At 38.1% G+C, this 24,970-nt stretch overlaps 1 protein-coding gene across 5 annotated transcripts in view; it reads left to right on the forward strand.

The window, feature by feature from the left end:
• Positions 1 to 24,970, forward strand: part of zgc:110045 (uncharacterized protein LOC664755 homolog) — a 462,322-nt gene that overhangs the window by 367,994 nt on the left and 69,358 nt on the right. For all 5 annotated transcript variants that reach the window (XM_028817427.2, XM_028817428.2, XM_028817426.2 and 2 more), the window contains 5 exons: positions 6,465 to 6,622; positions 9,590 to 9,613; positions 10,245 to 10,277; positions 17,437 to 17,553; positions 21,994 to 22,125. In XM_028817427.2, coding sequence (XP_028673260.1) covers positions 6,518 to 6,622; positions 9,590 to 9,613; positions 10,245 to 10,277; positions 17,437 to 17,553; positions 21,994 to 22,125 — 411 coding nt within the window. In that variant the 5' untranslated portion in view covers positions 6,465 to 6,517. The remainder of the gene's footprint in view (positions 1 to 6,464; positions 6,623 to 9,589; positions 9,614 to 10,244; positions 10,278 to 17,436; positions 17,554 to 21,993; positions 22,126 to 24,970) is intronic.

Genomic DNA, 24,970 nt, shown 5'->3' on the forward strand with positions numbered 1-24,970 from the left:
TCCATCCAGGTTCATTGGCAGAGTACCAGGAGCAGGACTATTTATAATTAAGTGTTGTACCAGAAAAACGAATGACTAATTACGTAAGACAATATATTGTAATGGCTACAGTTAAAGTTTATGGGTAAGTGAGATATGAGGTGTGTCATGAAGTTAATGAGAACAATTGCAGTGAATGAGACTGACTGATAACATCCAAAGACCAGTAACTGATATACTGCAATAACAGGCTTTAGAGAAGATCATTTGTTAAAGTACATCCAGGGATAGAGAGATCAACATGAAACACTGTTTTCAATAAAAGTTTTGTTAATATTAGTCTTCATGATAGGGTCACCCCGAGGAGAGCATTGGTTTGCTATGGTGCTTTCAGCTAGATAAAGGATTGTAATTGCTTGGAATTATATGGGTACACAAATACTTGCACCATTTCTGCTTCTGGTTTAAATTGAAATAATAAATATCCTCTTTAATAAAACCCCTGTGTGCGTCCAGTGTCCGTGTGTGTGTGTCTTCTGGTGAAGTGCACATGCGCGGGGCACAGTGCGATGCTTCAAAGCAGATGCTTCAAAGGCCGCCTGACGCGTCACACAAGACAGAGAGGGCGGGACCTATAAAATATCACTTGGCCGATCCAATTGGATTTCGCTAAATGAGGTAAGACCTAAAACATAACGCACGAAAAATCCAATCGGGTACAGAGACGCAGAGACCAGCTTCCCCAAAGAGGTGGGATTAGTGTTTGTTGTTGTGCAATTGTTCACTCTGAGGATGTCAGATTTGCGATTAACACACTTGGCCTGGTAAAGTGTCAGTCGTTGAAGGGGTTTTCTTTCCTAAATATACGAATTTTCATGATATTACAATAGGATGACTTTTAAAAGTAGATTTATTTTCGCGCACATAAAATCCATTGCTGGGGAGACGCAACACATACAATAATCAGCTGCACGCCAGCACAGATTAAAATACTTGCTGGGGAACTGCACAGTGCTTGCTGGAGAGACATATCACTGCGAGAGAAAATTAAAGGCACACAATACAGTGACGCATATTACAGCCACATACAAGCCAGTATTACTGTAACAGAAAATAGATTATTCCTACTAATGTTTATGCACTACTGTTCTAGCGCCCGTTATTGTAACGGGCTTAATGTCTAGTATTAAATAAAACATTTGCATTCAACATCAGCCACTTTAATTGATTCTGAATGTAAGGGAATCAAGATCCAGTAACTCCAACCATGTTTAATTCCAAAACTTTTAGATCCTTTTGCTCTGTCAATTCATCTCATGTATGTGACTATTAAAACAATTTCACGGTTATAGTTATATGGTATTGCATGGGTTTGCACAATGGATCCCACTTTTGTCTTTTGGGTCTTGTGAGCTGGGTTTGAGCCTGCATGTTCTTCTCCTTGTCTACATGAGTTTGCTCCAGGGACTCAATTTTTCCTTCCACACTCCAGAAGAATGAGAGTTTGGTTAATTAACAATTTAGAACCGACCCCATATGTGAGTGGGGCCTATGATGGACTAGAGTTCTGTCCGGGTTTAATTTCTGCTTTGTGCTTAGTGCTATTGAGATAGGCTTCATGATCTGGATTTGGGTCAAGCAGATTTTAGAATGTTACATTATTGTGTTGTATCAAAAATATGCAAGAATGAACAGGCAAAGAAAGAAGGGTGTACTGGACTGCAGATTTACCTTAGTAAAATTTACATAATTAAACTTCTGATGCACAGCTTGGTCAAAAACAATTCTGAAGCAATAAAACTATACCAGATGGTTATTTTGCAAGTGTAAAAACAGTGACAAACTGAAGTTTTGCATAAGTAAAGCTGCATGTCATTCAAACACTGCAAGACGCAAATATCCATCCATCCATTATCCAACCCGCTATATCCTAACTACAGGGTTACGGGGGTCTGCTGGAGCCAATCCCAGCCAACACAGGGCACAGGGCAGGAAAGAAACCCTGGGAAGGGCACCAGCCCACCGCAGGCAAATATGTACATACAAACAAAATTGTATATAAATAAGTGTTCTAATTTGAAAGTCTGAGGAACACAACATAAAATACCTACAAGTAAAACTGTTCTTTAGATAAGCTTTTCCAATATTAAAGTTTACAGGAGTAAAAATGTTCAACAGGCAATTTATTTTTTTGCATAAATCATATACCATACTTAAACGTTCCAGAGATTTAAACTGTACAGAAAGAAAATTCCAGAAAAATTATATTAAAAAAAATTTGAAAAATTACATTATACTGAAGTTTCACCAGGAAAGAAACTGTATAAAGGAAAAAGTCACAGGAATAAAGTTGTAAAGAAAAATCTGCAAATACATTTTCAGTCCATCATTACTTTATATTCTGGGTTTATTGCACTAAATAAGATGCAAAATGTTGAGAGAAACATGAGACAGTATGATCACTTTGCAAACAAATCACATGAATGAGACTGGATGCCAAGACAAAGTGCATAGCTCTTTAGCTAACTAACTTTTTACAAAATTTAGATAATGAATTTGTGTGTATATTTATGGTAGTAAATGACAAAAATGATTAATATTACAGATACAAAAGAATACAATAGATACAAAAGAAATCCAACAAATATGAAGTACAAAATTATAAACATTCATGACAGAGTCCAGTTTTGTAGATGCAGATGGTGGTGTAATTACGAAATGAAATCCCCTCTGAAAATTATGGAAATTATGTTATGCCGTTGTAAGATTTAAGTTGGGAGCGCTCCCCAGATGGATATTTTCTAACCCAGGTGAAATCACACGGGTACAGGACAAGAACATAATCCAGGGAAAGCTGTAATCCAGTGGGTGAAATTGTAATCCAGTTGTGTGTTGAAATAAAGACACCATAGGTTGTAATCCTGCCAGCTACTACTAACTCACTTTTATATGTAACTCAATTTTAAATCTGTTAAGGGTAAAATTTCACACAAATGTTAGAACGTTTTCTTCTTGCAGAGAACCAACTAATGTGGTAGAGTGGTATCTGAGGAAATTTCAAGACTCAATTTGTTATTTTTGAAAAATTAAGCCTAAAATTTTGTAGGGCTAAATGTCCTGTTCTCATTAAAATAGTTGTAATATTTATCCACTTCTGTAATGGTGTGCCTGCAGGACCCATGTGTGCACAGTTAACTATTTTTGCATAACAGTCAGCTACTCCAATATTACTCCGGATATCTCTTTGCTTTTGATTTTTTCTACGGTTGTTGAATTTAAGCGACAGCTTAAAAGAAATACACAAGCTAAACCCATGGATCTTGTCTTCTTCTTTCGGCTGCTCCCGTTAGGGGTCACCACAGCAGATCATCTTCTTCCATATCTTTCTGTCCTCTGCATCTTGTTCTGTTACACCCATCACCTGCATGTCCTCTCTCACTACATCTATAAACCTTCGCTTAGGCCTTCCTCTTGTCCTCTTGCCTGGCAGCTCTATCCTTAGCATCCTTCTCCCAGCATCCCTCCTCTGCACATGTCCAAACCAACGCAATCTCGCCTCTCTGACTTTGTCTCCCAACCGTCCAACTTGAGCTGACCCTCTAATGTACTCATTTCTAATCCTATCCATCCTCGTCACGCCCAGTGCAAATCTTAGCATCTTTAACTCTGCTACCTCCAGCTCTGTCTCCAGCCCATATAACATAGCTGGTCTCACTACCGTCCTGTAGACCTTCCCTGTCACTCTTCCTGATATCTGTCACAAATGACTCCTGACACTCTTCTCCGCCCATTCCACCCTGCCTGCACTCTTTTTTTCACGTCTCTTCCACAATCCCCATTACTCTGCACTGTTGATCCCAAGTATTTAAACTCATCCACCTTCGCCAGCTCTGCTCCCTGCATGCTCACCATTCCACTGACCTCCCTCTCATTTACACACATGTTTTCTGTCTTGTTCCTACTGACCTTCATTCCTCTCCTCTCTAGAGCATATCTCCACCTCTCCAGGGTCTCCTCAACCTGCTCCCTACTATCGCTACAGATCACAATGTTATCAGCAAACATTGTAATGTTTCATAATGACATATTGTATGTCTGTGCCATTTCGTTTTTGAAACCAGAGCACTGTTCAAAATTCTAATTGCTATACTGAAATAGAGTAAGAAAACAAATTTGGGCCGGAGCCACTTAAATCTTTTTTTTTCCCCGGTTGTATTTCTCCATTTTGATTAGGTTAAAAGCCATCTGATCAATGCAATAAGAACTGGAGAATACAGCAAATGTTAAAAAAACACACACACAGAGAGGCAATTAACTGTTGTAAATATAAAAGGCAGCTGATGGCTATAAATTAAACATCTGATTAATTTGTTTAATTCATATTCAACACAGCCTTGACATAGTGAAGAATGAGTATTTGAATGGCTAAAGAAATTAATAGAAGGATGAATAATTTGCAACTCACAGTTAAGGAATTGCACTGAATTTATAAAGTCACAGGTTAATATGTCAAGACCTCCACCCCGACTATCTCATTATATGTGCTTTTTCATATGTAATGTCCCAGAAAGGATTTTGTGTGTGTGCGTGTGTTTAAAGGGCTTTTACACTGTGTTCACTATGAAACACACAATATAAATTGGTTAAATGACTATGTATAGCGAATTACATGTACTGATAACATCTTTACTAGAAGAGAAAACTGGAATGAGCTTATAATATTAACATTCGAAACATCCACAAATCTATTTCAACCTACTTGAAATCATGTGAAAATGTAAGTACGCCCCATGAAATGACATTCCCTTTAACATAGAGTATGTGGACATATCAAGATGTGATCTTCATTAAAACAGTTTCTTTAGGTAAAGGTGAAAAAAATGAAATTTTGACTTTGGATTAATTTATTCAATGAAAAATGAACAGATATGCCATTTCCACCTGTTAAAAAAGTAAACACACCCTTGGTTCTAAGAGCTGGTTTTGCCCCTTTTGGCAGAAGCAACCTCAAGTAGAAGTTTACTAAAACTGTCTAGCAGTCTCTAACATCGACTGGGAGAAAGTGTTTCCCCATTCCTCCATGTGCTGTTTGGCGGGTGTCTTGTATGTGTAGCCCGCTTCAAATCCCCTCATAACATCTCAATGGGATTCAGATCTGGACTTTGGCTTGGCCATTCCAGAAGCCTCCATTCCTTTTTCAGTCATTGTTTGGTGGATTTAATAGTATGTTTATGGTCATTATGTTGCAACATCCATTTTCATTTGAGCTTCAATCTTCTGACAGTTGGTCACACATTATCCTCTGGTACAATGAAGTATTCAGAATGGATTCTACGATGGTGCTTTACAGTTGGTACCAGGTTCTCCTTAGTTTTTGTCAAATAGGTCTTCTGGTACTGTGGCCAAACAGCTCTATCTTTGTCTCTTCTATCCAGAAGTCCTAGTCTTTGCCCATTTATTTATGAACAGACTTTTTTATTTTACCCTGATGTTCTTTCTGGACAGCAAATGTTTCCTTCTGGCATGCTTCCATTATAGATCTAAATTATACATGCCTCTTCCTAATGGTGGACTCGTGCCTTTTGATTTTCACAGTGTTAACAGCTACTTGTAGGTCCCATGATGAAATTCTGGGGTTCTTAGAGACTTCTTTCTGCATCTCAGGCTCAATTTCCTTGGTTGGGGGGGAACTGGTCTGCACAAGTGGGCAGTTGCTTGAAATCGTCTCCACTTGTAGATTATCTTCCGGACAGAGGAATGGCTGAATTCCAGTTATTTTTTTTTAATTTTTTCCCAGACTCGTTGGTATCTATAACCCTTCTTTCTGAAGGCCTCAGAGAGCTTGTTCAGTTTACGTAAGGCGAAAACTCTCGCTTTAGCAACAATGAGCAAACCAAAGCAAATGTGTGAGGTTTAAATAAGACCGATTTGGACAAGCTCTTCTCAAATGATGATCTTATCATTTGCATTTGATTCTGATTTTAGGCATTTAAGGTGTATTTACTTTTCCCATATGTAAATTTTTTATTTATGTTTATTTAAATCATACAATAGACTACAAAGTGTAAGTGTTTCTTGGTGTTTGTTATGTCACTTTTATCTGAAGTCACTGTTTAAATGAACGTAAAATCTTGCTAAATCCACATAAAAAGAAAAACACATTTTGTGGGTTGTACTTACTTTTTCATGTGGTTCTGGAAGCCTTGGTTAGAGTGCCTGTACATCACACGACACACTCATGCACACATCCACACACACACCCATTTAACTTGAAACCTTAAGTTTACCTAATCTGCACCTATTTCACATATTGAGTTTAAACCACTGACATACAGAGTTTCTGGAGCAGCTTAGAAAATGGTGGTCCGTTTTGCATATTATATATACTGTATATATATATATATATATATCACTGGTTTTTTTAGAGCGTAAGACAGATATTTCCGAAATGTAAAATAAAAATTTTCTTTTCCTCTTTTTATTAGGTCATTTTTATAGAAATAACACAGCCTACCAACCCTGAACCAACACCTTCAAAATGAATATAAATATGATCACAATGAATATAACTGGGAAGGATGGGAAAGTCTCAGAAGGAGGCCTCAACGTCACATTGACAATACGGCTCTTAATGCACGGAAAGGTATGTCTTTGTGTTCCTTTTATAACTTGTTGTATTCAAGTAGACTATTCCAACAAACAATTCACCACTTTATTTAAAAAACAATTTATAGTCTATTGCTTTTTGGATGAATCAGTCGGTCAGTCAACCGATCAATCAGACCATATTCATTATTGTGGCAGCTTTCATAAGAAGCACCATCACAGTGTACCTTCAGGTCCCCTTGGTCTTCCATATTTTGAATTTTGTACAGCATATAATCATGGGAAAAGAAGTGACACAGCAGCAGTGAGTGAAAGGCAGGGACCAGTCCTAGATGGAGGCCAGTCTGTGAGGTGCACCCATACATATTGACACATCCAGTTACACTATTAATATTGCAATTAACAATAATAATAATGCTATTAACAATAAAAATAATTTATTTATATACTAGCTGTTCTAAGCCTGTGCTATAAAAAGCCAGGGGTCCTAGAAACTATTGAAATCATCAGAAAAAAAAAATTGAAATGTAGAGATGTCAGGTAATTGAAAGGAACTACTGTGGGCATCTCTCTCTCCTAGGAGGATTCGTTTTGACGATGTGCTCACATCGCTTCTGTATTAGTGGCTAAGCGACTTTCTCTTTCTTCTGAGGTTTCATTTTGCCAATGTGCTCCCCTCGTTTCTGTATTAGCGGCGGGAGCAAAAGTAGCGAGCGACTTTCTTCTGAGGTTTCGTTTTGCCGACGTGCTGGCCTCGCTTGTGTAACCCCTTACCCCAACTCCACCTCTCACTTCCGGGCCGGACAGACACACACACTTCCACGTGTAGACGTTTATATACAGGATATAGCCCCTTTTCCATGCTCAAGGCGCTTAAGAATAATCAGAGAAGACCCATGAGAACAGGAGTAGGGCATGTAAACCAAAAATAGGCAGGAAATCAGCAGTGCAAAACAGCAGACCACTGACTGTTTGTTGCACTGAAGTCCCATGTAAACTGTATTTAAGTGTAAACTGTAGTAAGATTGCTTCCACGTGTGAGCCAATGAATAGATTCCAGAGCAGTTTGGCAATGAAAGTGTTTTATTAGTGGGACTAGTATGTCAGATATTGAAGAAGAATAATCTATAATCAATTAGACCTTCAATCAACCTCTCTGTATTTTACAATGATGACTATCACCCTGGACACTATTACAAAGCTCCTTAGCAGCAGTGCAGCTTCTGCCTCAGTGACACTGATGTTTATATCTGTGCATGTGTGCATAATTATCCAAAGTGACTCTGGGCATTTCACTGTTCAAGTCACCAGGCAGGTTCACTCAGGAGTCCCAGCTGAGTTAGGAAAACAAAATTCTATTCTGATTACGGCAGTTTTTTGGTTGTCTTATAAAGCTGCTCCCCAGAGTGCTAAAAGAAACTACTCATTTGTGACAGTATATGCTATATATTGCATATCTTGTATCATTTTGGCTCTTTAGCATCTGCCGTCTCTCTGAAAATGTCAACTTAAATCTGTCTATGAAGCTTGTTAAGAGATTCAAATTAAGCTTGAAACACCTGCCATATCTCGATTTTCTCCTTTCCTACATTTAATACAAAGCCCTGTATTTTTACTGTTCACCATTTACCTTTTGAAGTACTTTGCTGTAGAGTCTCTGTGGTTTTCTTTGTCTTATTCTACTGTATTGTAGCTGCCAAAGTTTTTTTTAAACCACATTATACAGTGACTAGCTGTGCTATCTATTTCAGATAAATTGAAATGTAAGTTATCAAAGTAGCCCTCAGCATTAATGTTTGCAGTGCACCATCGATTGGAATTTTGTAATTTGTGTGGTAATAAAATGCATTGCATTCTTCATTCCAACAGATGGTGTATCAAATAGTTGTAATGAAATGCATTAGTATAAATGTTTGTGAGGCGCCGACTTTTGAAATGGTAAATGAATTGCATATGTCTCTATTACACGCCATTTGATATGAGATTTGTGGATTTGTGAAAGCAGTTTTGATGTTGGAATGACAAATGCAAATCATTGTATGTGTACAGATGTTTGATGCACCATCTGTTGGAATGACAAACATATAGCAACTGGACAGACACTAATCTTTTATTAAGGTGGATGATGTTGTTCCCTATATAAAGTGCTGTCCAAAACTAAGCTTGACTGATTGACTGATTTACTGAGAAAAGGAAGTTAAAAAGCTGTCAGTGTATGGTAAAAATCTGATTATTTTTCTGCTGTTACAAATGTCAAAGCCATCAGAAACAAAGCAACCCTAAGGAAATGACAGTTCATCACACACACTTAAATATCATTTTTAAAGCTGCTTTCATATTGGTTAAATATTTTTTGTTGTGTGTTCTCCTGGGACATAATATATTTGTTTTTCTTTAAAGTCAACCTGCCATTTAGTTTGGTCGGTTTAGCAGAAGTGATCATAACAGTTTACCTGCTGCTTTGCGGTCTCATAATTTGTGTAGCATCTCTCTCAGTAGACCAGAAATCAGCACCACATTAACATCTTTTCCACACTGCTAATGGTTGGCATTAATCCTTAACCACATATGTATTTTTGATGAAGAACAATCTGCTATTATGCGTTTATTTTTATGTAGTGGCAATATCAATAGGGCTACAAGTGACAAAAGAATATGTGCCTTTATGATTAATAACCATTGAAACCTGTGCAGGTTTTTGTTCTTGTCAGAATGCACAACGAAATGAATTGCCACATGTGTGTCAAGTTGTAAATACCACACTTTATCAATATGAGTATCTACTGTTACCAGCTCCACAACTAGTCAGTATTTAAAAACACTTTATTTCTATCCATTTTTTATTGGTTCTGTACAGTCTCTGATTCATAAACATGTAAAACTAAAATTTAAACTTTCAGTCATTTTTTATATTCATAAACCACATGAAAAAGTATATAGTCAGTGTTAAAATACAATTCATTATTCATTGTTAAAAACAAAAATTCTCTCTCTTTTTTTTTAGGAAGTTGGAAGCATTATTGGAAAGGTGGGTAACTGAGAAGAAAGCTTGCAGTCACTGAATAGAAGTTCAAGAGGGTGGACATCTTCTGGCTTCATGTTGTCCAGAGTGATGACTGCTGTGCTGGAGCTTTGGAATTATGGCCCCTTAGGTTAACTAGCAACTTGAAACTGGCCATGTTTTGGGGTCCTGTATGTGCATATGACTGCCCTACAATGGATCAGTGAACTGCCCAGGGTTGGTTGCTGCTTTGAACACATTGCTGAGTTAATAGGCACAGATGTTTTAATGAACCTGAACTTGACGATCTGGAGAGAAATGGATTAGCATAACATATTGACAGCAATAACTATCGGTCTTCATAATATATGATCTTTAATAACAGAAAATATCATTATCTGCTTTATAAGGAAATAGATTTCAGTGCAGGAGATATAGTATGTTTTGTGTTCAAGATGCAGTACTGTATAGTTAAAACACTACTTTACAGAGCTCTCCAGTGCTCTTCCTTCCCTTTAATTTATGTAAGAGTTCAGATTAGTGCACTGCCCGTCTTAAGATCGTTAAGGGTTAGGTTTAGGGTTTTACCTTACTAAACAATATAAAAATGTTTTTATTGTTTTTCTACTTCTAATAACGTCTTATTTTTAACTTATAGAAAGGCGAAACAGTTAAAAAGATGAGAGAAGAGGTAAGTACCTTCAATTAAAAAAAAAATACCAGAAAATATTGGTTGTCATTTGATGCACAGTGTTGTGCTCTTGACATATTTCCAAATTCTCTTCATCTTTCCATACTGTAGCCATTTCTATTTCTGTTCTCGCTGGCCGTGTTCCTTCCTTGCATTCACAGACAGTTTAATATGCACTTACATGTGTCAGCTGCACCAAGTTGACCAAGGCTGCCCTGTTAGATTGTATTTGTTTTTTTTAAATTTCAGAGTATTAATAAACACAAGTGCTGGATCTCAGAACCACTGACCCATTGAATGACCCTGAGCAGAATGCCCTCCTCTCCTTCAGTCCTCAATTTTAATCCACGGTTGGCAGAAAACAGCCAACTTCTCATATAAAAATCAGTGTAAATACTCCGAGCCATTTCCACATTTGTTCTTTTCACACTGTATAGGTTTTCATTTTAAAAAGTACAGAAAACCATCTCAAGCCTTTGTTAATACTATGGATGATGACACCCTGTTATTTACACCGAAAAAGGTTACATTTTGATCACTTAATTTTAAGAGCTTAAATGCCTTAAATAAGATTTTCCTGATACAGAAGCTTGCATCACCAAATAAAACTACGGTAAATCCTAATCTGAAGAGCTCAATAAAAGAATAATAAATAAGATGTATTTTACTAAAAAAAATACAGTAAGTAAACCAAAAGCATCTCACTATGAAAGTAATCATTTTTAAAGACCTTGTTTATTACCTGCATACAACCAAATTTTTAAAAAGTTTCTCAACAACTAAATGTTGACACAGTATATTTCTGTATATGAGGACACACACACACACAAATACAGTGCACAAAAAACAGAGGACAGATGACATTGTTAAAAAAAATATAAGCAAGCAGATGGAACCGTTGTTGGCGCTGCTCCTTCACACAACTTGGATTTTAGGTCATTTTTTGGCTGCTTGAGCTTCTGTGCAGTATGCTGGGTTTGGCTCGGTTTCATTCAGGGAATACCCATTTCTGTCACAGTCTAGTGATGTGCTGTCATGTTGATGGGTGTCTCTTATTACCTCAATACGACTGGGTGTGAAGACGTGCCATTCATGCAGAATGCGTTCTAAACTTGTGCTTAACGTCTACCTACCACTTTGGTGTTTAAGGCTTAAAGGAGAGTGGTCAAGAGTTCAGTGATTAAGTACTGGACAGTGCCTGGGCTGGTATTCATTTGAATGTTCTTATGTTAGGTTAATTGAAAAGGAAATTGGCCTGAATGTGACCGAAAGTGCTTTGGGATTGACTGGTCTTGCACCCTCTGTTATCTCATGAGCTCCAGAGCTGTGATAGGCCGTATAAAATTGTTTGTTTTGAAAATAACTAACTATAGTTTTTTCCTTTGTAATTGCTTATACGATGGCATGGTAGATTCACAGGAAGCTCCAGGAGAGAGAAGCAGCTGTGGCAGCAGCATGGTGAAATGCTGTGAGAGGAACAATCACTGGTGGTTTGGTTTGGACCTTTTAAAAAATGCATGTACACCAGTTGTGCTGTAAGAGAGTTACAGTCTTGGAAGAAGTTCAGGAAGCTTTCTGAAATTAGGAGTCAGGTATCTTTGCAGCCCAAAGCCTGCACCCTGGTTCTCCAAGTAGGTGGAGCTAACCTACTTGACAGTACTTAGCATTATCAGAATCACATAACCCTCCCACAACCCTAATCTTAACCATAGTGTAACCAAATGGAGCTCTGCAGGTCTGCAGCCAGACATTTGGCATCCATTAGAGTCAACTCTTAGAGCCCCAGGGTGGTTGTTCCAGGCTGCCTACCTATACTTGGGTGAACAGGCCCAGCAAATAAAACTGAAAGACGCCCAGCAGAACTATTCTTTTGACCATCTGGTAGATGAACAAATTGAATAGCGACCCTTAAGGAGCATTCTTATAAACACAGTGAGGATAGAAAAGAGTCAATCCAAATTGCCCAAATTGAACACACATAACAATACTTTCTTTTCAGCTTTATTTACTCAATGCAGCCTATAACATCAAATATATAATAGCAACAGTTTGAAAAAATAATTAAAAAACTGATAAAGGTTGAATTGATAAAGGATCACCCCTCCCATGTCAGTACTTTGTGGAACCCCCTTTTGCTTTGATTATAGCCATGAGTCTGTTAGGATATGTCTCTACCAACTAGACTGTGCAACACTTGCCCACTCTTCTTTACAGAACTGTTCAAGCTCAGTCAGATTGGTTGGTGACCATTGGTGGGCTGCAATCTTCAAGTTATTCCACAGATTTTCAGTAGAATTTAAGTGTGGGCTCTGACTAGGATATGCAAGGACATTAATTTTTGTCTCCTTCATCCACTATGGGGTCATTTTTGTAGTGTTCTTTGGGTCATTGTCATGTTGAAAGGTGAACCCTCTTCTCATCTTCAACTTTCTGGCAAAGGGAATTTACTGGTATTTTGCCCCATCTATTTTTCCTTCTACCCTGACAAGTGCCCCAGTCCTTGCTGCAGTAAATCACCCCCACATCAGGATGCTACCACCTCCATGCTTTACTGTAAGTATGCAGTGTTTTGGATGGTCACCTGTATTGCCTTAACACCAAACGATACATCTGGAGGAAAGGTCAAATACTTCAATTTTGGTCTCATCTGACCATATCACCATTTTCCATTTTGCCTCAGAATCTTTAAGGTGCGTTTTGGCAAAGCTCAAACAAGACTTGACATGACCTTTCTTGAGAAGTGGCTTTTTTTCTTGAAACCCTCCTGTATAGGCCATGTTTGTGGAGCACTTGTGATATTGTTGTTACATGCATACAATGACCACTCAAAGTCCTGCAACTGTTTCAGAGTTGTCCTTGGCCTCTTGGTACTCCTCTCTGAGATAGTTTCCTCATCGCTCTTCGATCCAATCTGGAGGGATGTCCTGATCCGTGGAAGGTCCTAGTAGTACCAAACACTATCCACTTCTTGATTATGGACTTTACTGAGCTTCTAGGGATTGATAAAGCTTTTGAAATTTTTGTATTCATCTCCTGACTTGTACCTGTCCAGCTTTGTCCCTAAGATCTTACCATCCATAGTCAATGGCTTGCTTTCAGTTGCACTACCAAGCATTGCAATGCTCCAGGAATAGCCATTTTAATGCTAAACTAATCACAATGATTATGATTGGTCACAGGAGGAAGCCAATAATAACAACAACAACATTTATTTATATAGCACATTTTCATACAAAAAGTAGCTCAAAGTGCTTTACATAATGAAAAAAAGAAAAATAAAAGACAAAATAAGAAAATAAAATAAGACAACATTAGTTAACATAGAAAAGGAGTAAGGTCCGATGGCCAGGGGGGACAGAAAAAACAAACAAAAAAAAAAACTCCAGAAAGCTGGAGAAAAAAATAAAATCTGTAGGGGTTCCAGGCCACGAGACCGCCCAGTCCCCTCTGGGCATTCTACCTAACATAAATGAAATAGTCCTCTTTGTAGTTAGGGTTCTCACAGAAGGACTTGATGCTGATGGTCATACAGACTTCTGGCTTTTAATCCATTCATCATTGTTGGAACATCATGGTGTTTTGAGTAGATGGTGGTGGTGCAAGCCACCACCAAAAGGACACCGGAAAAGGAAACAGAAGAGAGAGTAGGGGTTAGTACAACCTTGGTTTGCAATGAAAAAGATGATTTACACCTGATTGAGTATTCTATTGGGGGGATGATCTTTTATCAATCTCAGTGATTCTCATTTTTTATTTATTACTTTTCTGAACTGTTGTTATTATATCTTTCACTTGGACGCTATAGGTTGCATTGAGTAAATAAACATGAATTTTTGTGTATGTTTGCATTTTAGGCTGTAAATCAACAAGATGTGAATATTTTCAAAGGGGGTGATTCTTTTCTGTACCCACTGTATATAGTATATCTAGAGATTTTCCACTTTGTTTTTTCCTATATTTTTGTGCCTATGCCATTTTTATTTTTTCTTTTGATAAGAGTTCTTTTTTTCCTTTTGATTTTCATCTTGTGGAAGGATAAGGAAGAATTGTTTACTTGTCATTTTCTTCATTGCCTTTATTTTTAGAGCCACTATACTGTACAGTTTCATCAACACTTATTTTTCTTTACTATTGTACGGTGACACTATTTTATAGACTGCACTATCACAGTGACGGAATTGTTTTTGTTGGCACTGTAAATAAAGAGCATTTGTTTTTGGAATGTAAACTTTGGTCTGTGCATCCATTTTTTTCTACCACTGGTCCGTACAGGTAGAGTATGGATGCCCAGACTTTAAACATGTGCAGAAGTGCCAGTACAGAGGGCATCACAAGCCCCTGAGTGTCTGAACAGGATTGAATGGGTTTGATCACAGTGTGAATGTTGATAATAAATCATTTGTCAAGTGCATGATCTCCAATACAATTTACAGTTCTTTTAAAAGTATACTTACTTTTTGATCAAACAACCTTAACTCAAGATTTTTTTTACACATTGTAACTTATAATTGTCTAAGGAGATTGAGTGTATCAGAGTGCAATGCAGGCACCAGTGCCTCACTCACACTGGCCCGTCTTCAAGTTGCCAACTACTCTAAGGCAGACTAAGACTCACAAAGGCGTAAGATAGCGATCAATCCGTGATTTGAACCAAGCTGCATCACGCCGGTTTTGATGCTGATCAAAACAACAAGACTCGTTAATGTCAAAATGGAAACAGATCTTTGCAAAGTGTTCTAAATTACTTACAAATATAAAATAACCAATTGCACAAGTACTGCAATTACTGATTCATAAGTATTGTATACGATACACAACCATCGCTGGTGTGGCCAGTTGGTTTTAGAAGTCACTGTTTAATGGAGATCAGATGTCTGTAGTTAGTGAGTGTAGTATAAATGCTCGTTTACTTGGAAGATCCAACTTGTGGTGAGTCAGCATGGCAGACAGTGCTAGTGTAAGGACTTGCAAGCTACAGTGTATAAGATTGGAGAGAATGTGAAGGAAGCAACTGTTGCCTGAGTGCTTCAGCAGTACCAACTTTATAGGAGAGTGATAAAAAAACACTGAAGTAGAGGGACATTGAAGTTAGCTGGAACATTTTATGGTCTGATGAGATTCAGCTTCAGACTAAATACCATGTTTTGCATAAACCAAACACTGCACATTGTCAAAAACACGCCATCCCCACTGTGAGGCTTACAGGTGGCATCATACTATTTCTCTGTAGCAGGCCCTTGAGGGCTTAGGAGGATAAAATGAATACAGAAAAATACAGAAAAATCCTGAAGGAAGCCCTGAAGCAGTCTGACAATCACCTCAAGCATAAAGTCAATGCTACACAAGAATGGCTTAAAAAACAACAATGTCAATGTCTTGGAGTAGCCAAGTCAGAGTCCAGATCTCAATCCAGTTGAGAATGTGTGGCCGCTCACTTATGATCTCCATGCAGCTTGACAGAGCGTGAGCAGTTTTGCAAAGAAGAATGGAAAAATATTGCCAAGTCCAGATGCACAAAGCTGATTGAGATCTATCACATTGACTCAAGGCTGGAATTGCTGCCAAAAGATTCATCTACTAAATAGTGACTTGAAAGGGGTGAATACTGGTTTTTTGATCGGTATATATAAAAAGTCAGATTCAATGCATTGTGATTAAATGCTGTATAGCAATAAAATGTAAGACACTAAGGATCACTATCACCCCTTTAACCCCAACAGACAGATACACTGGACACAGGTTAAAAGCACCAAGATGATTCTGAATGCCTTTCTTCTTAATAAACCGTGCTCTCCAAGCACCACAAGCACAAGAACAGGCAATAAACTCAATAATATTCACAATACACAGTTCTCTCCTCCACACCTCCTAGCAAGCTCTGTCACACTCCACCCAACTCCGGCTAGCTTGCTGGGTCTCCAACAGTCTTTTATATATTCCTTGACCCGGAAGTGCTTCTGTTCTTCTTCCCATGTGACCTACCAGCACTTCTGGGTCAAATGGAGAATCCCAATTCATTTATCAGGCCAGAAGTACTTCTGGGCTTCCACCCTCATGACTTCCTAGTACTTCTGGGCTGCAAGGGAAGAATGACTCCCCAGATCCTTTCACAGCTCCCCCTGGTGGCACCCAAAGTACCCAACAAGGCTGAGAAACCAAACTCCAAGTCCCAGGATGCCCTGCGGGAATCTGGGGTACCGCTACACTCCAGGGGAGCTGCCATCTAGTGTTTTGGAGGGGCAGTCCACAAATAGCTGCCTTCTCCCATCCTTCCATCTCAGGGGCGCCTCGGCCAGATTCAACTGCCGGCCGTCTACCACAATGTGTAAATTTCCAAGTTACCTGGAGTGTTCTTTTGTCTTCATTGTGTAGGTTAGACCACTCTACTACCTCACCACCAGTTGGAACTTTGAGATAAGGTGCATTTATATTACAGTCAATTAAAACCCAGACTGGTAAACTAGATGGGGACACCGGTGATAACTTTAGTGTTTCTGTATGTGATCAATTATTTTACAGTTGTAATTAATGTAGATCACTTTGCAGAGATCCATTTTCACTGGGGCATTAAAGAGTCTTCTGTTGATCAGTGTCAAAATAAGCCAAATTAAATCCACTGTGATTCAATGCTGTATCACAATAAAGTGTGAAATCTTCCAAGGCTGCATACTCTTAGAGGCACAGTGCATTCTACCCTGCTCAGGTCATGGTCATTCACCTTTAGCCTTTTCCAAATGACCATTCATTATTTCTAGGTCCAACTGCCCTTGGAAGCCTCCCACCAAAGCAGATTAATACTTTTTACATGTAAAGTTCCACAGTGCTCTCAATATAACATTCCACATGCACACAGTGACACTGTTGTAGCCTTAGATGTGTATTAGCCATTTCCTGAAATATTTTCTTTAGTAGTAAATTGGAGGTTATCTTAATTTGGGTGTGTGCTTGACTCCAGACTAGCTGGGTAATGGATTGGCGGAGGGATACATCCTCTCTTATTATGACACTCCCTGATTGTTTAGCACTTAGCTATATTTGCAGTAATTTTATAACTTATTTAAAGAAAGGCTCTTTTATAGTTGCTCGTTGAAAGCAATGATTTTATTCCAATTCAAATGTAAATTGCAACCCAACTTGACTGATCCTCTCAATTTACCAGAGTGGTGCTCGAATCAACATTTCCGAGGGATCATGCCCTGAGAGGATTGTCACAATTACAGGCCCCACAGATGCCATATTCAAAGCTTTTTCCATGATTGCACTTAAATTTGAAGAGGTAAGTAAATCAACTGTTTTGAGTGGAATTTGCCTGACAGTTCTCTTGTAGTGGAATGCTGCACTACAAGCAGTGATCATGTTGTTCAGACCCCCAACTGTTCTACCACGGTGTCTACCACCGCTACATTTAGTCTTGTTTGTTCTTAAATAATACACCTAATGCTGTGTCAGGAGCACCAGATGAGGAGATGTTAGAAAACAGAGAGAGTGGTTTGGAGCAGAAAACGCACATCCACAGTAATTAGAGTCACATATCAAAACCACATGAAGCAGCCGTGTGTCACACTGCCCAGTCTCCATTCAAGCATAACAAAATAAAGAACACATTTATTAAGCCACTTCAGCAGTACAAAAATACTCTTAAAATTCAACATAGGGTTTTTATAAAATCATTAAAATCAAAATAGTCCATATACAGTATGACAATCGTGTTGAATTTTTAAAGCAAAACATTAAGAGATTTTTTTTTTTGTCATGTAATTGAGTTTAGAGTTATCCCTGCATCCATTATCAAACCTGAGTTAGAGGTATAATTACAAATAATTATAATTATTTCTTCAACCTTTTACATCAAAGTATTTAATTGCCTAACATTTTGCAAGAATCACTGATGCAGATCCGAAACGATAAACTTGGATTTAAATTTTTTTCAAGTGTTCTGTGATACTTATGAATGTGTAAAAGAATTGCAGCTGCCAATTTCTGTTTATGGCTAATGTGTAAATAAGTGATATTAATCGTTTAATGAAGTTTCATTTCTTTGTCAAAGTCACAGTTTTTTCAAATGAAAATGTATAATTAAATAATAAAACATTGCTCAAATCCTTATTGTTACTTCAATATTTAATTCTATTTAAATGTATCAAGCGGGTGTAATTGGCAACTCTAAATCGACTTCGTGTCAGCGTGTGCCCGTTGGTGGTCTGGCCACCCATCCTGGGTTTGTCATGACTTGTGACATTTGCATTGAAGTGGATTGAAGATGGTAGCAAAAGAAAGTCTGGATGGATTCCCCTCTTGAGGATCACCATCATATCTGAAGTGGTAATGATTAGTATGGACATATTTTAAACTTCGGTTTTCTTGCCCTTCTTAAATATTTTGAACTGTATTCATTTAACGAGTCTAAATGCGTGGTGGTGCCTTTACTATTTTTGGTTGAATTTTCAGTTATATAATTGTTAATGAAGGTGCTGCAGACAGAATAATCCGATGTTAATTCAAGTACCATAATTGTATTTTTGCAACACTATTGTATTATGCTGTAGTTTAGGATAGAAATTGATAACCAGTAATAAAAATCTGAAAACATTTTTACTCCAAACCCTGTAATTGTTAACAGATTGCTGTTTTATCTTGCCTGTACTTCTCATATTTGGTTAACAAAATTTTACTTTTACTTCATCAATGCTGCCATTAATGTTAATCACATACTTAGCACAATACAAAATGATTGTAATTTTGAATTTCAAATATGATTAAATTTGAATTATAACAGTAGTACATAAGAATACCTGTGATGAGAACAGGCCATTCAGCCCAACCAGCTTGTCCATCCTTTTCACTTAGATTGTCCAAAATAATATCAAGTCGAGATCCGACGGTCCCTAAACTCCTGTTCTCCGCCACACTTCTTGGTAATTTATTCCATGTATCTAGAGTTTGCATGAAGGTATCTGCCAAAACCTCTGCCTTCTTTCTGTTGCCTGTCTGTCTGTTTATTTCTACTAGTGCATATGGTTCAAGAAACGGAGCAGACTTATTAATAAGACCTACTGCCCCAAGTGGTACCAGCTTCAAATACTGATGTGCATAAGTCAGTCTCTCCCTCCCTCACCTTGAGTGGTCATTTATATGACTGTCATCTGACTTGTGGTGCCTTTACTGCCCTCTGTACCTTTTTAAGTCAGACATTGCATTTCTATGTAGATACTGCACACATTCAAGAAACACAGAGAGCAAAGCAATTAACTTCTACTGTATCACATCAGTTTCAGGCAATCTGACAGAAGGAGCGTCCATGACCTATTTTGTCCTTCACGATAAGGCCGTATACTTGGTGATTATACCACAGTGGCCCAAGTGTTTTCTGTACATTGCATAAGGTTTTTCAAGTTACGTTATTTTCCCTGATTCTCAAAAAAATAAGGAGTCTTAAGCCCATTAAGTCAACTTAATTTGCCAAATAACAAAAAAATAATAAAAGATGCAGAGGCTCCTTAAAACAGTGTCTGTTTGTAAAGGTACTTAATGAACATATAAAACTAATGGCCTCAATCAAATCCCATGTTAGAACATAATTTGACAAATGAGAGGAGACCATTCTGTCCACCAAGCTCGTTTGTTTAGCTAATAGCTAAGCTGTCCCAGTGTTTCATCCAGATTCTTCCTAAAGGTTGCTAAGGTTTCTACTACAACTACATGGCTTGGTAGTTTGTTACAGATTTGTGTAAAGAAGGGCTTCCTGGCTTTGCTCCTGAATGCACTTCCCCTTAATTTTCCCTTGGTGTCCTCAAGTACGTCATTTGCCCTTAAGTTGAAACAGTTCTGCTGGATCTGCTTTATTGATGCCTTTGGGAATTCTGAAGACCTGATTCAGGTGCTAATGAGTCCCTTCTGCTCGACACTAAACAGGTTTAATTCTGTGCGTCTGTCAGAGTAGGACATGTCCTTAAGTCCTGGTCTCCTCTGCACAGCTGTTATATGCTGTTCTGTTTTTCTAGCAGTGTGGTGATCAGAACTCCACACAATACTACAGATGTGGTCTTACTAGTACATTATATACAGTAGTCTGAGCATAGCGTCCCACAATTTATATTTATCAGTTTTTACGATATAACCCAACATTTTAATTTGCCTTTTTAATTGCTTCTGCACATTGCTTAGATGATGAAAATGAACTGTCAATATAAACCCCCAAATCCAATTCAGAGGTGTGTTTTCTGTAGGACAGTGTCTCCCATCTTGTATTTATAATTGACATTGATTTTGCCCAGGTGTAGCACTTTGCACATTTCTACATTAAACTGTATTTAAGAGTTTGAGGCTTGTCCAAATCTTGCCTCCTCAGTATCTACCATTCTTCCAAGTTTAGGATCAGCTGCAAATTTCACAAGTTAATTAACAAATCTGAAATCTTTAATTGAAATCAGAACTGAAATAATGGTCCCAGGAGAGACGTCTCTCCTCTTACATTCAAAACTGCAAATCACAGATCTGTGGGGACAAAAGACAACTACAGCATTTAGATCTTGATAGGTGCTGGAGCCAATTCTGAATTTCCTGACTCCTCTTAATAATAATTCTTTATATATATATATATATATATATATATATATATAGCACTTTTCTCAATATTCAAAGTGCTTTGCACTCCACGCAGTGAGGACCCAGGATGTCTTTAAGCGGTCTGACTGGAAATCAGACAAGTCAGTGAGCTCAGTCTTAGGTTAGCACTGGAAAGGAAGTAGAGCCCATTGTTACAACCATACTGGGAGCAAGCTGGAATGGAAAGTTTTCCTGTTTGAAGGGTCATTATATGGCCATTACTGTCACTTGTACTGAGATCAACATGAAACACATCTTCACTCTTCAGCACTATGATTAGTGAGTATAACTACCTCAAAACATTTGTCTTCCTTATCTGAAAAATCTCCATACATATTTGTCATTAACATGCAACAGAAAAAGGAAATTTATGATACATATTGGGTGTACTTCTTTTGCATAACATATGACTTCTTGGTGCATCTCTATACAGAGTATCGATAGCCAATATAGCATGGTGTCCTTACCTGAAAATTACATTGGTTCCCCAAATATTCGCAAATGGCAGCCTAACATGTACACCTCAGCTGGTCCATGCCAGCCAGTTAGCTCTATTAAGTGAAAATCGGCTCCCCTCAGCTAAAGGTGGACTGAGAGTGACAGTAGATGTGTGGTGACACTGTTCAGTTAGACCTTCACTCCTTGGTCTGAGAGGTCCTATTCAGTTTCGTCAGGATCAAATGGGCAGCTGATATAATATGGTGCACCATGTTGGGATGGTAATGGCAAGAAAAATCAGAAACATCTTCCAGCTCCAATCTTATACAGCTTCTATTATATATACCACAGATCAGGTCCCTTAAATATTCAAGCTAGAAGTGTCTAAAATAAATTAAGAAACTACTCCAGCATTTCCCAAGTTGGGAATATTTGTTGAATTATCTGGTTGGCAATATAAAAGCTTCATTGGTTCTGCAGTAATCCTTCAAGTTTGCGCTAATCAGGAGTTCAAGTCTCCACAGTAAGAGCACTGTGATTGGTCCAACGGAGCTACTGGGGGCTTAGTCTCAGCCGAGATATTTTCTTTGATCCTTTGCTGCTGTGCTGAGGATTAGGGTGTTAAATGGAGTGTCAAATCCCTTGTTAACTCTTATTGACTTTGTTATTACAGGACATAAATGCTTCAATGACAAACAGCACAGTGACAAGCAAACCACCTGTGACGCTCAGGCTTGTGGTCCCAGCCAGCCAGTGTGGCTCATTGATAGGAAAAGGGGGATCCAAGATAAAAGAGATCCGAGAGGTAAGCCTGGTGCATGTGGCCTTTCCCTTACAGCTCAGATGGCTAACTCTTTCATCAAGGGCATTCAGGAACTTCTGACGTGGCCCACATGTCAAAATCGAGTTGCTTAGGAAGAAAACAAACATCGGACTACTCAAATGTGCCTTACACTATAGACATGAATCACCTGTAAACAGATAAACAGGTAGTGCTCTTTAAATGGCACCCATTCCAGGGTTGGTTTCCGACTTGCATGCAGTGCTGCTGGGATAGGCTTTGGCTCCTGTGACCTGAACTGAACTAAGCAGGTTGATAATAGATGGATGGATTTGGTTGGTCTAAACAGACACTGCAGTCTCTGCTTGGTAGGAGTCTGAAGTCATTTCCGATAGTACTGGCATGCATGCAATGCTTATTTTATTTAGTGCTCTGCCAAGGAAAAACTTTAATGGAGTTTTATACCAAAATCATTAATCCCTTTATATAGTGTCTTTCATAAAGAACACTATTCTAGCTTATTTTACATTAGCACCATTTATTTTATTTTGTAAAGTTCCTTTCAGAGTTGAACGCTCACACTTTGCTTTGTAAAACAAGTGGTTCTTTAATAATATAGTTCCTCTCATGGATACCATACACATACTTGTTTGTGTCTTAAACATAAAGACATTTCTACCATGTTTGGTTTGAATAATAATTTAATATGACATTTGTGCCACCCCAGTTTACTGTCGACATTATTTGTGCTGAGCTTAAGCAGAGCTCAGCACATAAATCAAATTGTATTTATCTGAAGAAATAATTTGTAGGGGGAAAAATTCTGCTACATGGCCTCGAATCTTGATAAAATATTGCTGAGTTGACAAGTAATTGAAGGCATGTGCTGCACTCGAGTTCAAGTTTATTGTCACATGTATAGAGCACGATAAAAACCTGGACCTAAGGAGGTGAGAAAGCAAAAGATGACATTTTTGCACTCATTTCAACAAACATTCCATCTCTCCCAAGGGCTGAAGCTTCAAAGGGAATATCATTTTTTTGGATGCAAAATCCTGTTAACATTTCTTTTTAGGTCATTATATAGAAAAACACCTGGCATGTATAACTAAAATCTGCACATCGCACAAAAATAAACTACAAAAAATATAAGTGTATTGGATAAAAAGAGATTTGCTACGAGAAGGAAATTTAGCCTTTTACAAAAGCTCAAATATGCAGTACAAGGGGGTACCCAAAAATAATCGGAATCTGTACCTGGTGTGCGATCTAGACTTAGTTGTGAATTTCGCCACTAGATGTAGCATACTTGCAGTATTCTATGGGACTCTGCCAAGTGGCGTTGCTCTTTATTGTTTGTACGGCATTCCGTGTCTGTTTTTCTTGGTGCTTATTAAATGTGTTCTGTGATTTTTGTGATGGGTGATCATAAAGAACAGCGAGCCTGCGTTAAATTTTATTTTCTCTTAGGGAAAACAGCTGTTGAAACTGTAGTGACGCTCGAAACTGCTTTTAAAGAGGAAGCTTTAAGTAAAACACAGGTCTGCAAGTGGTTTTCGTGTTTCAAACGAGTGGAAATGTCACTTGACCAACCAAGATCTGGCCGACTTTCCACAATTAGGAATGACGAAAATCTCGAAAATGTTCGCAATTTCATTTGCAGTTTACGGACTATTGAAGAGATTTCTGAATTGACTTGTGTGTCCTGAAGTTCTTGCCACCTTCCCTACTCGCCTGGTCTTGCTCCGTGTGACTTTTTCTTGTTCCCATATGAAAAAAAAAAAAAAAAACTCAAAGGAAAGCATTTTTGTACCGTAATTCCAAAAATGTTTCTACCAGTGAGAAAACCATTGGGATAAGTAAATTTATTCACATGGAGAATACTTTGAAGGAGACTAAAGTTTCAGTAAGCAGAAATTATTAAAACAATTTTGTTTTTCAATTCCAGTTATTTTTGGGTACCCCCACATATACCAATCACCACTGCTATCCATTATACACAGTAATTACAAAATACAAGAAAACATCTGACTTGACTAGAGATATAAGAGCAGTCACAATTAGGCATTAAACAGGTTTGTTGCTGGAGGTATTGAGGAGTCCCAGTAGTGTTCCTTGACAAACTTACATTGATAAGTGTTAGTGTGTCAGAGAGAGGATGTGCAGCATTGCTCAAAACGGCACTCAGTTTTGTCTTCATTCTCTCATTTTCTACTGTAGTGCTTCTAGAGTGCATCCCATAATTGAGCCTGCCCTTTTTTTTTTTAAACACTCAGCCAGCCTGTCTAGAACCAACAGTAATGCCACAGTACAGAATGTGGAGACTCCTTTTTTGTCTCCATTCCAGTGGTTGATGTGAACATTAACTGAAGCTCCAGATTGTTTTCTGCATTGTGCTGCTGCCACATGATTGGCTAATCAGATAATTGCATGAATAAGCAGGTGTGCCGGTGTTCCTAATTATTTCACAGTGCCTTTACATATGGAATGAATATTACAGAATATCCCTTATATCCACAACAACTCATTACCTGTAGATGTTCATTATTAGCCAAAATATTTTTTTATAATATAAATAACTTCACACTTGAAATCTACAGCACACACCAGCTTCCTAAGACCTACCTGGCCTTGGGCTAAAGCAGCTTCTGTTTCCTAAATTCACTTCTGCCTTTTAGCTGTGTATTCTCATGAAGTACTACTCCATTCTGGTCAGTTTCTTATCACATCAGATACATTCCAGTAGTTGCATAAATTTGTTTCCTTCCTGGTTTGAAAAGTGCTAGTTATCTAGTCTCGTTTCCAGTTCTAATCCCTTACAAAAGCCTCATTTATAAGTCTGTGTTGCACTCAATAGTAGCTATTAAAA

The sequence above is a fragment of the Erpetoichthys calabaricus genome, chromosome 13 (genome assembly GCF_900747795.2).
Source record: "Erpetoichthys calabaricus chromosome 13, fErpCal1.3, whole genome shotgun sequence".
NCBI classification, from domain to species: Eukaryota; Metazoa; Chordata; class Cladistia; order Polypteriformes; family Polypteridae; genus Erpetoichthys; species Erpetoichthys calabaricus.